The following is a 12708-nucleotide window of genomic DNA, read 5'->3' as shown; positions in this document are numbered from 1 at the left end:
TTCTCTTCCTCATCTTCTTCCCCTCCCCAATACCTTCACCCTAGTACTCAGATTGGGGATGCCACAGTCTCGCTGTTCTAGACGGGAGCGGTTGAGACTCTTGTGCGGTATATAAAAAATATATGTATATATATTTATGTTTTATTTTTTTGACATCCAGAAACACACCAGACCTGACAACAAACTGTCTATTGATAGTGAGAACTTTTAATGAATATCTTGTTGCACCTTGTATACAAACGTACCTACTGGGCGCAGGCGTGCGACAATTTTTTTTACAACGATATCCTTAGTAAAAATGTATCATTTCATAACGCGCCAGTTCGCTCCATTGCAGAGGGCGGTCGGACATTTTTAGGTCGGGATATCAATTTACCGTCCACTGTAAACCATCTTACAAAAATGTCCACCCGCGCAAGGCGCTTTTTAGTTCTGAGTGCTAAGTGGCAACGTTGTAAATGAACTGAATGTTGCCAAATCTGGGGTTTTGCTTCACCAAGGACTCAAACAATACATAAAAATGTACAAATTCGCCAACGGCCATGGGGACGCAATACTATCGACGAAATGCGTGGACGCAGCACGGCCGTCGTTATGTATACAAAATAATATCTACTCGTGATTGGTCACGAGGATACAATACCATCGACGCAGAACTTCTGTCGTTACGTATTCAATATAATAATATCTGTTTTTATATTTAACTTAATTAGTTCAACCTCAAATTGCAATATTTTAATTAATGAGTTAAACTTATTAATACCATTAAGTTCAAAATAAAAATATTTTTTTTATTTTTATTTCTTAACATCTTTAGTGTTACAATATTTACAACATAATATTAAATAATATTTAAATCACTTTTCTGATAAGTAAGATGCTTGTGCTTAGGAGAGGACAACAATATATTTTTACATATTTATATTGCAAATATTATTACAAAAACTATTAATAACCTTACAAGAAAATACAATAAAAGTAATAAAAACAGGTTAGTCATAAATAATACCAAGGAATTATAAGCAGAAACATAATATGTGGAGTTTATTAAGCAGAATTGATTTGAAAGTACCTACACGGCACATACGCTCATGTAATCTAGTAAAATAAAAATGCTTGTCTTAGAAGAATATGTTCAACATATGTATAACAACATTCTCTCTGATTCTATCTTCGATGTAACCAAAATAAATATAAAAACTATATTAAAAATGTATTAAACGTGTACCAAACTGCATAAAATGTTATTATATTATGTTATGACATATATTATGTAGTATTACGTTATAATAATCTTCTGTTTTAATAATCTCCTGTTATAATAATCTCCAGTTAAAATAATCTCATGTTATAATAATCTCCAGTTAAAATAATCTCATGTTATAATAATCTCCCTCTTGAATAACGTTATATTTTTTACAAAATGAAACAATACTATGTTTTAAACCACTTTATATTTATTTTATACAATATTTGGGTCCAATCCAATCCAAACCGGTCGACGAAATATAAATAAAAATAAAGTGGTTTAAAACAAAGTATTTGTTTCATTTTGTATAATGTCAAGCCACTAAGTGTTTGCTTTCTTCGATAAATTTAATATTTTTTAGTTCTTGTAAGTATAGTTTTTAAATTTTTACATACATAATAGAATAGAATATTGCGGAAATCTGCAATTGGTTTCTCAGTTAGGTAAATTACACGTGTATAAATGAACCACATTGTAAACTGTTGATTTCCCTGAAATAAAATAAATAAATAAATAATTTAAAACAATAAGAAAATTTATTAGGTGGTATTAGAGAATTTTAAATTGTTTTTTTTTGTAACTGTCATAATTTTCCTCAGATATATCCAGGAGTAATTTATTGAATAATTTTATACCGTTAAATAAATAATGATGTTTTGCTGTTGTAGTTCGAACTAGTGGTACGGTTAGTCCTCCAATATAAATAATTATTTAGCTTAAAATTAATTATGGAATATTATTTTTATCAAATAAATCTTTATGTTATTGAAGTTCTTAATGTACGAGTATTTTTGTCATAAATTTTTGTGAGAAGGGGAACCGGGAAACCTTGGAAAACATTTATTGTTGGATAGTTATATGGCTTTTTTAAATATGATTTTTATTAATATTTTTTCAATTGTCACAAGTGGACGTAGGTATGATTTATACGCACCCCCCCCCGGAAACCACGATTTCATATTGTAGTAGTGTAGAATGTGCAAGTGCAAAATAAATACCTTTAAGTATTTTTAATGATACAGTATTTCTAAGTCTAAAAAACATAAAGATGAGTTTTCTCATTCTGTCTACTGTGGAGTTTATTTGACTTTTCCATTTGATGTTATTATCGATAATTATTCCAAGATGTTCACAGCCTAAGCACCCTGATCAAGTTTCTGAAAGAATCGCTTGGGTACCTACTGGATTATAAGGGTATAACGAGCTATGTATTCGATACATGCGATTATATTAATTGGCTCATTATTTAGATTCACTAATTGACAAACAGTTTGCGTTACATATTGGTATTTCGTTAACATTGATATCAGTAAATTTTTCTTTAGCATAGACTACAATTCCACTACTTTTATTTTTGTGATAATTTGTGACATATTGTTTGTAGTTTGGAATACTTGGTATATTTTTATGTATTGCATGCGAGTGTGCCTCGGATAGTATTAAAAAATCTGGTTGTGGACATAATGTTAAATACATAGGTATACCAGAAGTTCGTCCATGTTTCAAATTATAATCCTTATGTTTAAGTGCAAGATTGTTAGTAGATTTATTATATTGTTCTAGATTTTAGTGCATTCGCTGTATGTTTCACATACGTATTCTTCTATATTTTGATTTTTTGTTGATTTCATTTAAGTTAAAGTTTTCATTGCATTTATGAAGGTGTGATAAAATATATATTTATAATTCTATGAATATATTAATAATAATCCTCACAATTTGTGTTACGATATTCTTGCTAGATTTCAATTCATATCTTGAGGTTTTTATTTTATTCTATAAGATTTATTTTATATTCAGATAATATTCGGGAACTTATAAATTGTTTGTTTAATTGACAACAATATTTAATTTAAAATAAAACAATAACTTTGTAAACACCACTTTTATTTTTTATACTTTGTGCCGACCGGGTTTCGCTCCCAAAAAAAACGCTTTTTCTTTTAAAAAAAACACAACGGACGCAATACTACCAACGTAATGCGTAAACGCATCACGATCGTCGTTATGCATTAAAAACTACGCAGGACGCTTCTTAGTTCTAAGTGTCAAGCGGCATCGTTGTAAATTAACTCAACGTTGCCAAATCTGATGATTTACTCAACCAAACGCTCAAATAATTTATAAAAATGTACTGATGAATGGCCATGGGGACGCAGTACTATCGAAGTAATGGGTGGACGCAGCAAAATCGTCGTTATGCATTAAAAACCACGCAAGACGATTCTTAGTTCTGAGTATCAAGCGGCATCGTTGTAAATTAACCAAATGTTGCCAAATCTGATGATTTACTCAACCAAACGCTCAAATAATATTTAACAATGTACTCCGAATGGCCACGAGGACGCAGTACTATCGACGTAATGCGTAGACGCAGCAAGACCGTCGTTATGTATTCATAATAATATTTCAACGTGATCAGCCATGGGGACGCAATACTATCGACGTAATGTGTGGATGCAGTACGACCGTCGATATGTATATAAAATAATATCTACTCGTAATCGGTCTCGAGGACGCAATACTATCGACGTAATGCGTAGACGCAGTACGATCGTCATTATGAGTTAAAAATAGTATATTCTCATGAGCGGCTACGGGGACGCAGTACTATCGACGTAATGCGTGGACGCAGCACGACCGTCGTTATGTATATAAAATAATATCTACTCGTAATCGGTCTTGAGGACGCAATACTAACGATGTAATGCGTAGACGCAGCATGATCGTCGTTATGTATCGAAAATTATATTACTTCGTGGACGCGGCAAGATCGTAGAAATGAATAAAAACATACACTGCTCGATATATACATCGTGTAGCGAACCTGTCGGCAAAATGTCAAACGTTCAATATTCGTTTCCAGACATTCTGAGACATTTTTTGCTTCCACAAAAATTTTTGCCATACGATTCTACATGGGGTAAGCATCGTTCTGGCCAATTTTGAGGTCAAAACATTGCAGCGTCCGTATATCGGACGCTGTAAGTCGGTGGACGCTGCAATGCTATGGAGTTTTTAGGGGTCGGACGCAACAAATGTAGCGGGATATATATATATATATATATATATATATATATATATATATATATATATCTAAAAACAAACAACAGCAAAACTCTCTTACGAAGTTTTCCAAGGGACCGAACAGCAAAAAACTTCTTTAGTGAAATCCAAATTAGGCATTTTTTTTTAAATGAAGTTTTTTTTGTACACATGTTATTATTGTTATGTACATATTTTTAAATTTCACAAGTAAAATAAATTTAAAATATTTCATTGTTTCCGGCTACGATAACATCCAACACTTTGGTATTCTTTCAGTCACAGCAAACACAAAAATCTCAGGCCGCCACAGTTTAATAAGCAAATGTACATTTTCATTGAGATAAAAATGGAATCTGATAAAGTGGAAATATAAGAAATAAAAAAAAAAACTATTTATGATGTTCGTATATTGTATGGCGAATTTTTCTTCTCCTAAATAACTGACAAATTTCTTGCGCACATAGTAAGTTGTTATTTACCTGACTTAAAATTTTGGTATTTAAATTTCTTTATTGTAATTAATGTCCAGTAAAAAAATCAACGGAAAAGATTGGCGGTAAAATAACAACTCTGAAACGAACAATTTCAATGCCGAATACCTACAGTAAGAATACCTGCCGTACGGAATACGGCATCTTTGTTTGAAAAAGTCCCACTTATCAAAATACGCTAAGTAGGTTAAGAACCTATGTTTCGCGCGGTAGGGGGATCTTAGGTAAGGTGTAGTTAATACAGTCAGCGTCGCTTACACACACTACCATATTGTTAGACCATCATTGTATTAAAACTGCTTTATGTAAACGAATAAGTTCATTTTAACTGATGAATGCTAGATGTCAGTAAGATAAAGGTTCAAACTATTTTTTGGCTAATTTATCTGTTAAATTCTTCAAATATTTACGTATTATACAGCTACTAAAGTCAAATGCATAAATATGTGCGTATAACGCTGGAAGCAAGTTTTATTTTTTTTATTTATTTAACGACCAGAGGGCTTTTACATGTAGGTGGTACAGTTTTGATAAGGTAAAAAAGAAATAATAAAAAAAAATTACATTAAAAAATACATACAAGAAACAAAATGAAAAACAAGAAAAAGAACATAAATAATAAATAATAAAAAAAACAACGATTTGACTGGTTTACAAAAATACAACTTCTATTTAGGAATAGTGTTGGAATAAATCTTTTACGTGATCCACAAAATTCGCAAAGTTAATATTAAATATATCGACGTCACTTAAGTATTGGTTTCCCATAGTGTGAAACCGTTGTATTGGGGAGTTCGTAATTTAATTGCGCTTATGTGTGTTGCAGTGGAATAGTGTATTTTGTCATATTGTTATTGTAGGAATTCGTAAGTTTATGAGTTGCAGAAGTTTGCAAAAGTCGAATTTAGAATTTTGAATAAAAAAGTTAATTAATTTATTTTACGTCTGCCTTCCAATGTGTGTATTTTATAATAAATGATATTGTAATTAATTTGCGCATTCATTTGTGCGCGTGGTGGCGTATAGGTTAACAGCGTTTTTTTTCTTACCTAAAAGAGTAGAGAATAATGCCTCATAAGCTCCTGCTGTGACCAACACTTCTGTGTGGGGGTTGATTTCTCTGTTGCAAAGCTTAGAGTAAAGCTTGGAGATTGCGTTCACCAATCTGGGATGTCCCTAAAAAAAAATACATCATAAAATTTAAAATCCTTTCACTATTTGACTCAGTACTTATTGCATACAGTGATATTTTTGTGAAAAATTACTCCTAGGGCGCTATACAAATAAATAGTTTATGGTATCCGATTGTCACATCCGAAACTACACTGTGAACTTTTAAAATGACTGTAAAACAACTACATACATAAATGAAGAAATGGTGCTGGAAACTCTAACTTGCGCAATCTTCTGTTCCATTTATTTTTCAAACAAGTAGTAATGGTTAGGGAAAGGTAGGAACTGGATAAATACCATTACGGTAGGAACCAACCATATTCTCATTTCAAAACCCAACACTGTCATTCCAAAACTAAATGCTGAAAACCATATAAACCACATCAATTCTATACAAATAAACTTTGTGTACTTTTCACCACAATCTACAAATTTGGCCTGATGACGGGCACTGTGAGGCTGTCTGAAACGTTAGCTAAAGAGGAGGAAGCGCAACACATAATACCCTAAAAATCAATAATGACAACTAAAATAAGTGTTTTATAAAAATTATTAGCACTTTTTTTTTATCTACAGCTCTGCCCTGTTTTTGCAAAATTATACAAAATGTGTGTACACAAATAAATAAAGAATGTATTTAGCGGGTAACTTACAAATCCCCTGGTGTACTGGTACATCAGGACATCAGATCCAGTGGCAATGTCCACCAGGGCCTTGCCCATGTAATCTGGGATGGCGAAGTCCGGGAAGCCCTGGCCCAAGTTCAGCGGCTTGTGCTCCAGGGCCAACTGAATGTACTCCACCCTGAAAATATCATCACAATCATTTCTATTTCAAAGCCAGGAAAATATAGGCATACCCAGTGAAGAATTCCGATTCCAGGTAAGTACTTTTTTAAGGGGGTCTTAAATTCGAGGTTAGGTACTTTCTTAGTGAATTGTATGCATATTTCAATGTATTCTATTTTTAAATGTAGCAAATACTAGGATTGATTGACAAATCGATTATTTGGGGGGAAAACGAAATGGTTTAGAGGAAAGGTGAGTGGTTTATTTATGGAGAAAAGTTTGAAATCGATTGGATGTTAGCATACATCAAAATGTATGAAAGAAAACCAAAGCGCAACTTGGAAGCGCTAGTGTAGCATGTTGCCATCAGAATGTATGGGAAATGTCAGAAGCTGGAGGTATTATTAATATTGTGGCGGTTACGCCACTCCTGCATAAACAATTCTCTTTGTACAGCAACTAACCATTAACCACTAGCAACCTCAGTCAATAAATGAACAAGCTCCTTGTGTCATTAATATTACACCCCATTCTGTTTTGACTCCCGAATACTTTAATTTAATGTATACCTCAGTATACCTAAAATATTATAGGGTATGTGATGTTAGGCACTGAAAAGATAAACCGATAAGTGTGATAATCCATTGCATTTATTCCAAACTAGTGGGATTATGGCAGCCTCAATACAAAGGACCACTAAAATACACGAAAAGGGAAGGATAAATAATTATGAAGGAAAGAAATAATATGTCACCTCAAATTTCATGTTTCCAGAGTTCACCGTTTGAGAAATTTGCTGCTTCAGAAAACGTAAATTCTGCTACATAAAGCTAAAATAAAATTGTGGAACTATTTTGCAGTCAGTGAAAATTTTTAGTTTGTGACCTCTTCGTAAATGATTTTCAATCAAAATTTTTAATTCTTGTGAAATATTATACTTTCTTATGAAATATTATAGATTCTTATCAAATATTAAACATTCTTAAGGAATATTATACATTCTTAAGAAATGTACTATAATATCAGCCGTTATCGAATAAAAATTACTTCGTTACAAACATGAATACGTTAGGAGGAAGCGTGGAGGTCAGGAGGTTATGCAAGGTTATGGAGGTTAGGCAAGTATGTACGAAACTGACTGTCGTGATGATATCATGGCACATTTTTACACTATTGAACAGATAACAATTTTTAAATAACACATGCTGTGGAGATCCACCAAAACCTATAGATGTTTCAGAAAATGTTTTAAAACTTGAATATAGAGAGATATGATTGAAGACTTTCATGACCAAGAGAATTATTGTGATTAATCTTTGGGTTTTTATGCCATGTTGCTCTTCCTCCTTTAGACAACGTTTCGGACAGTGTTGCAGTGTCCATCATAGGGAAAGATGTGTAGATTATGGAGAAGTGTGTAATTAATGTAATTATGTATGCAGAGACGACAGGGACCAAGCTTAACAGTTCTTGGTATACGGTACTTGATGGCTACACCAAAACTAAATGCTGAAAACCAATTCACTTCACTAATTATTTACACTGAAATAACGGCCCTAAGAGCAATTAACACGAGCAACATGGTATCACTTTTAAATACATAAACACACACTTCACCACAATCTACTCATCTACCCTGATGATGGATTTTATAATGGGGTCCGAAACATGGGCTAAAAAAAAAGAAAGCACAACACAGCATATCAACTCAAATTTAATCACTTGAATATAGTGATGTACATTCTTGAGTACAGCAAAGCGTCTTCATTTTACTCACTTGAATATAGTGTGATGTATATTCTTGATGACAGTAAAGCGTCTTCATTTTACTCACTTGAATATAGTGATATATAATTCTTGATGACAGTGAACCGTCTTCATTTTACATAATAATTAAATATTTACATAAAGAATTCCTTATTATTTGAATGTATAGCAGAAACGTCATACATTATATTATGCGTTATGTCTCGTAAACTCTTGTATAGCATGGGTTAGAAATATTAATTAGACAGATAATAAAATAATCAGTAAAGGATAACAGACACCTACGTCGCTACATATGTATTTTAATGTGTTATGTTTAGTTAACTAATACGTGTAGCAAGCATGTATTGGAAATAGGGATAAATAACTTTCCGTGATTAAGCAGGATAGGCAGATATTTCACTATTTATTGAAAATGTTGTCTTGTTAACTTAGGCATTTTATTAAGTCAAACACATCAATTAATTTTTTAAATAATTTAATAATACGGTTTTATCTTTGTTTAGATAGCCAATAGCGGTACATGGTAGTGAGATTTGAACATGTGATATTAAAATGATTATATCAGTTGAGCGTCATGCAAATACCTTCAACATTTTAATTAAAATTAAACATTGAACTGAAAACCATGAATACGTTATCAGTTGACGTGAACTAAGAATTGCGTTATATAATAATAAATTAACATGAATATTATTAAAACTAGAATGAAATATAATATGCTTCAATTGAGGTGTATGAAACTCATTTTTAAGAGGATAAATTTGAATGTATTTGTTCATAGTATTGAAAGTTTCAAAAAAACTTTTTCAAACTAGTCTGAATGTGTAGCGACGTTTACACGGCCGGCCCTATTCAGGCACAATTGGAACAGTCCGCTCCTGGCGCCGAATTGCCAAGAAAACATGGCGCTGACAATACCTAACACCTTCCAGTCCTAATACATCGCCCTTGATACTATTTTGCATTGAAATGGTGCTACACAAAATAAAATCATCTAAATATTATTGCTTACAGTGATCACCTTCCTGGTGCCAAAATTTTGCTTGCGCCATGAGCCGTTTGGCTCAGGGCCGGCCCTGAACGTTTATCAATTCCATCCATCTGGTAAACCGATACACTTTACACAAGAAAGGGTCTCATTAAAATGAATTGCCTATACATTGAATTTGGAATGGGATACTGCTTGACACGGATAATTTTGCAGTTAAAGGAGGAACTAACAAACAAATGGTAATCATTTAGGATTACTGGCCACGCTTAATTGGATTTTTCTTAAATAACACTTTGATTCAACTTAATTCATTAATTTTATTTTTCTATTATGAAAAAACTTGCCTAAAAACCTATTTTATATTAATACAAAATATCAGGAATATCAACATACTAAAATGTCATAGAATATGGACAGAAATTATTGTAAAACATCTATATAGAGGTCGAAAAACACAAAAACAATTTTTTTATTTCACGTAACTATCGCAGCATTCTCCATCCACCCGGATGTAAATAGTTTTCTTTTGTGTTAATTATGTTAAATGAAAGTGTTATTTAAAAAAAATCTATGTATTAAGCGTGGCCAGCAATTTTAAAAGTTTACCAAATAAACAAACTGCAATGTTATCCCTGTGAAACTTTTACATTTTGAATAATATGAGTAAGTGTTAATAAAACATGATTGAATTGAGTTAGATTCTAGATGGATTCTAAACACAACACAAAATTTAGAAAAATAAAATTACTTTAGAGGTCATTCGCACATTCAGCATAAAATAAAATAAAAAACAAATTATGAATTGAGAGCGGGATGATAACTTTAAAAATGGTATCTGTCAATCTGCGGTTTTTTATTATGACGTTTAAATTAATTATTTTTAGCTTACCATACGCTTTTTTCGCCTCCTCCCAATCTAGCGGGCAATGCAAACTTTTCACCACTCATTTTAATTGGTTTTGTGGCCTGCTCTGTGTGACTGATGGGCCTCGATAGATTCAAGAAGCTGACTGGCAGATTTACAGATGAAGTACACGGCTTTATCGCTCCCCAACACCGATAACAGCTACGTAGCATCCTAACGGCGAAAACACAAAGTAAGTTAAACTAACAGATTGATAAAAATAATCAAATTACAAAATGACACCGGCAATGTCACTTATTATTACGCAAATCTAGGAATACCGCCGATTTTAAATATCTAAATGTGTACGCCGACGGATACTATACATTTATGCACACACCGATATGATCATAAATAAACCACTCTCGATATGATTTTCGGCAGCGGTTCCCGGCCTGCGAAAGGCGGTCTTCTTGATAAACAATCCCAGATCTGATAAGGGAAACCTACATAAATGAAACCTATATATTGTACTGTAGCATAACTAAGCGAGTTATTTACGTAATAATCAAATAATATTTTACTTCAACACTGAAAAAAACAGCCAATGTAAATAATTAATAAAACATTACTATTTTTGACAGCTCTTCATTGATGACAGCAGACGGAAACGGAGGGACCATAAATATACCACTCTCTAGATCGATATCTTCGGGCTTTTTGTATACAACAGAATTATACAGTACTTAACCACAGATATACAAGCAGTACCTACCGTGCGGAAAAGAGCAGTAGACAAGATAGAAAAAACTCAAGGTCATCTAAAAGTAAGATGCAACCATAGACAATATAATTGCTCTCGGCCTACTCCATTCATTCACTAGCCCAAAAAAATATTTTAAAAATAAAAATGTCCTTGAAGCAGAAAAATGTCGAAATGTTTTCCGAGGGCAAGGTTCATCTGACTAAGAAAATAAACTTTTACAGTGCATTTCCTTAAGATGAAACTTGTTAATCTGAGAAGAAGAAACCCAAAATGACGAGAAATTTGCAACAACACTGAAGAAAATTTCCAAAACATGATTGTCCGACAGTACGACGAAGAATTCCGACATTTTTTAGCATCATGAACTCATGGTTACATATGTTTAAAAATCTTTAATTTCACCAAAACAATAAGATAATACAGGATAACACTAATCAATAACATGAATAAGTTGGTCGATATAATAAAAAACATTTATACGTTGTGGAGGAAGACATATGCCAAGTATGTTACGTAATAACCTAAAAACTGTCAATTCACTTTAAACTTGAACTTACGTAGGTAGGTTGAATATATGTTTGTAACTCGCTAACACTATACTGGCTTATATTGTATTTTTATCACGAACAACTTTAAAACGACGGAAATGATAGTATTTCGGCAGCAAATGACAACCCGCGTGTATAAATAAACCATTCACGGCAAAATTCCGCCATCTCTTTCTGTTACACGAGTCATTATGGTAGAGAGCGAGAGATCAAACCAATCCTTCTGCTCTCACCAATGAGATCTGAGATTTTAGCCATATTATTCGTTTTCTATAAGAATTTTGAGGTGGGCGTGGCGGTTTCAAATGAGTTTCAAGGCTAAAGCTGAGAGAAATGCCCCTGGGAGGGACATAAATAAACCAATCACCGGAGGGATAGGTAACGATAGGTTATGGCATAAATCAACTATCTAGGTCAGGGGTGCTCAAACGGTCGATCGCGATCGACCGGTCGATCGCGAGTGCTTTTTGAGTCGATCTCGAGAAAAATTTCCCATTTTTCATGTCTTCTTTTTTATTATGTATTTGTAGCTTGTAGAATTCAAAATATAACAATCGACTAACTGATGAACATATGTCATCGTGCTTGCGATTAGCACTCGGTAATTACGCACCATCGTATGAAAAGTATGCTGAGGGCATGCAGTGCCACGCTTCAACATCCAAAGTCATTATTTATTTAAGTTTAGAAACTAGAACTCGTTTGTTTTTTGTAAGAACCAATAGACTTGCGATTTTGAATAAATATAATTTTTTTCATTGACTTTTCAGTGCAGACCTCCACCTACCTTGACTCAAAAAAATGCATATTGCGAACTAATTTCTGTCGTTCCTCCAAATTCTATGTGGATTCGTGGCCATGCAATTATGCAACGTCCCTATATATACACTTATACCTGCGCCAGGATACATCCTACCTACATAGACGACAATCCTGCATCACACATACTTGCAGCCTCTCAGAGTCGATCGATCGGAATCTAATAATATTGAGGTAGATCGCCAGCAGTTCAAATTTGAGCACCCCTGATCTAGGTTATG

General features: G+C 33.1%; 1 protein-coding gene across 2 annotated transcripts in view; it reads right to left on the bottom strand.

Moving 5' to 3' along the window:
• Kyat (Kynurenine aminotransferase) overlaps positions 1 to 11034 on the bottom strand; it is a 32954-nt gene extending 21920 nt beyond the window's left edge. Inside the window, exons 1-4 of one of the 2 annotated variants that reach the window (XM_089643314.1) lie at positions 10987 to 11034; positions 10400 to 10588; positions 6615 to 6765; positions 5838 to 5964 (exon numbers count right to left, since the gene is read on the bottom strand). In XM_089643314.1, coding sequence (XP_089499440.1) covers positions 5838 to 5964; positions 6615 to 6765; positions 10400 to 10587 — 466 coding nt within the window. In that variant the 5' untranslated portion in view covers position 10588; positions 10987 to 11034. Of the gene's footprint in view, positions 1 to 5837; positions 5965 to 6614; positions 6766 to 10399; positions 10853 to 10986 lie in introns of those variants that run through there. The other variant, XM_089643315.1, reaches the window with a different exon arrangement.
• Positions 11035 to 12708: the final 1674 nt, after the last annotated feature.

This window comes from Hesperophylax consimilis, chromosome 19 (genome assembly GCF_061612785.1).
Source record: "Hesperophylax consimilis isolate HC1 chromosome 19, BYU_Hcon_1.0, whole genome shotgun sequence".
In the NCBI taxonomy this organism is placed as follows: domain Eukaryota; kingdom Metazoa; phylum Arthropoda; class Insecta; order Trichoptera; family Limnephilidae; genus Hesperophylax; species Hesperophylax consimilis.
Note: the sequence above shows the minus strand (reverse complement) of the source record. Positions and strands in the feature narration are given on the sequence as shown.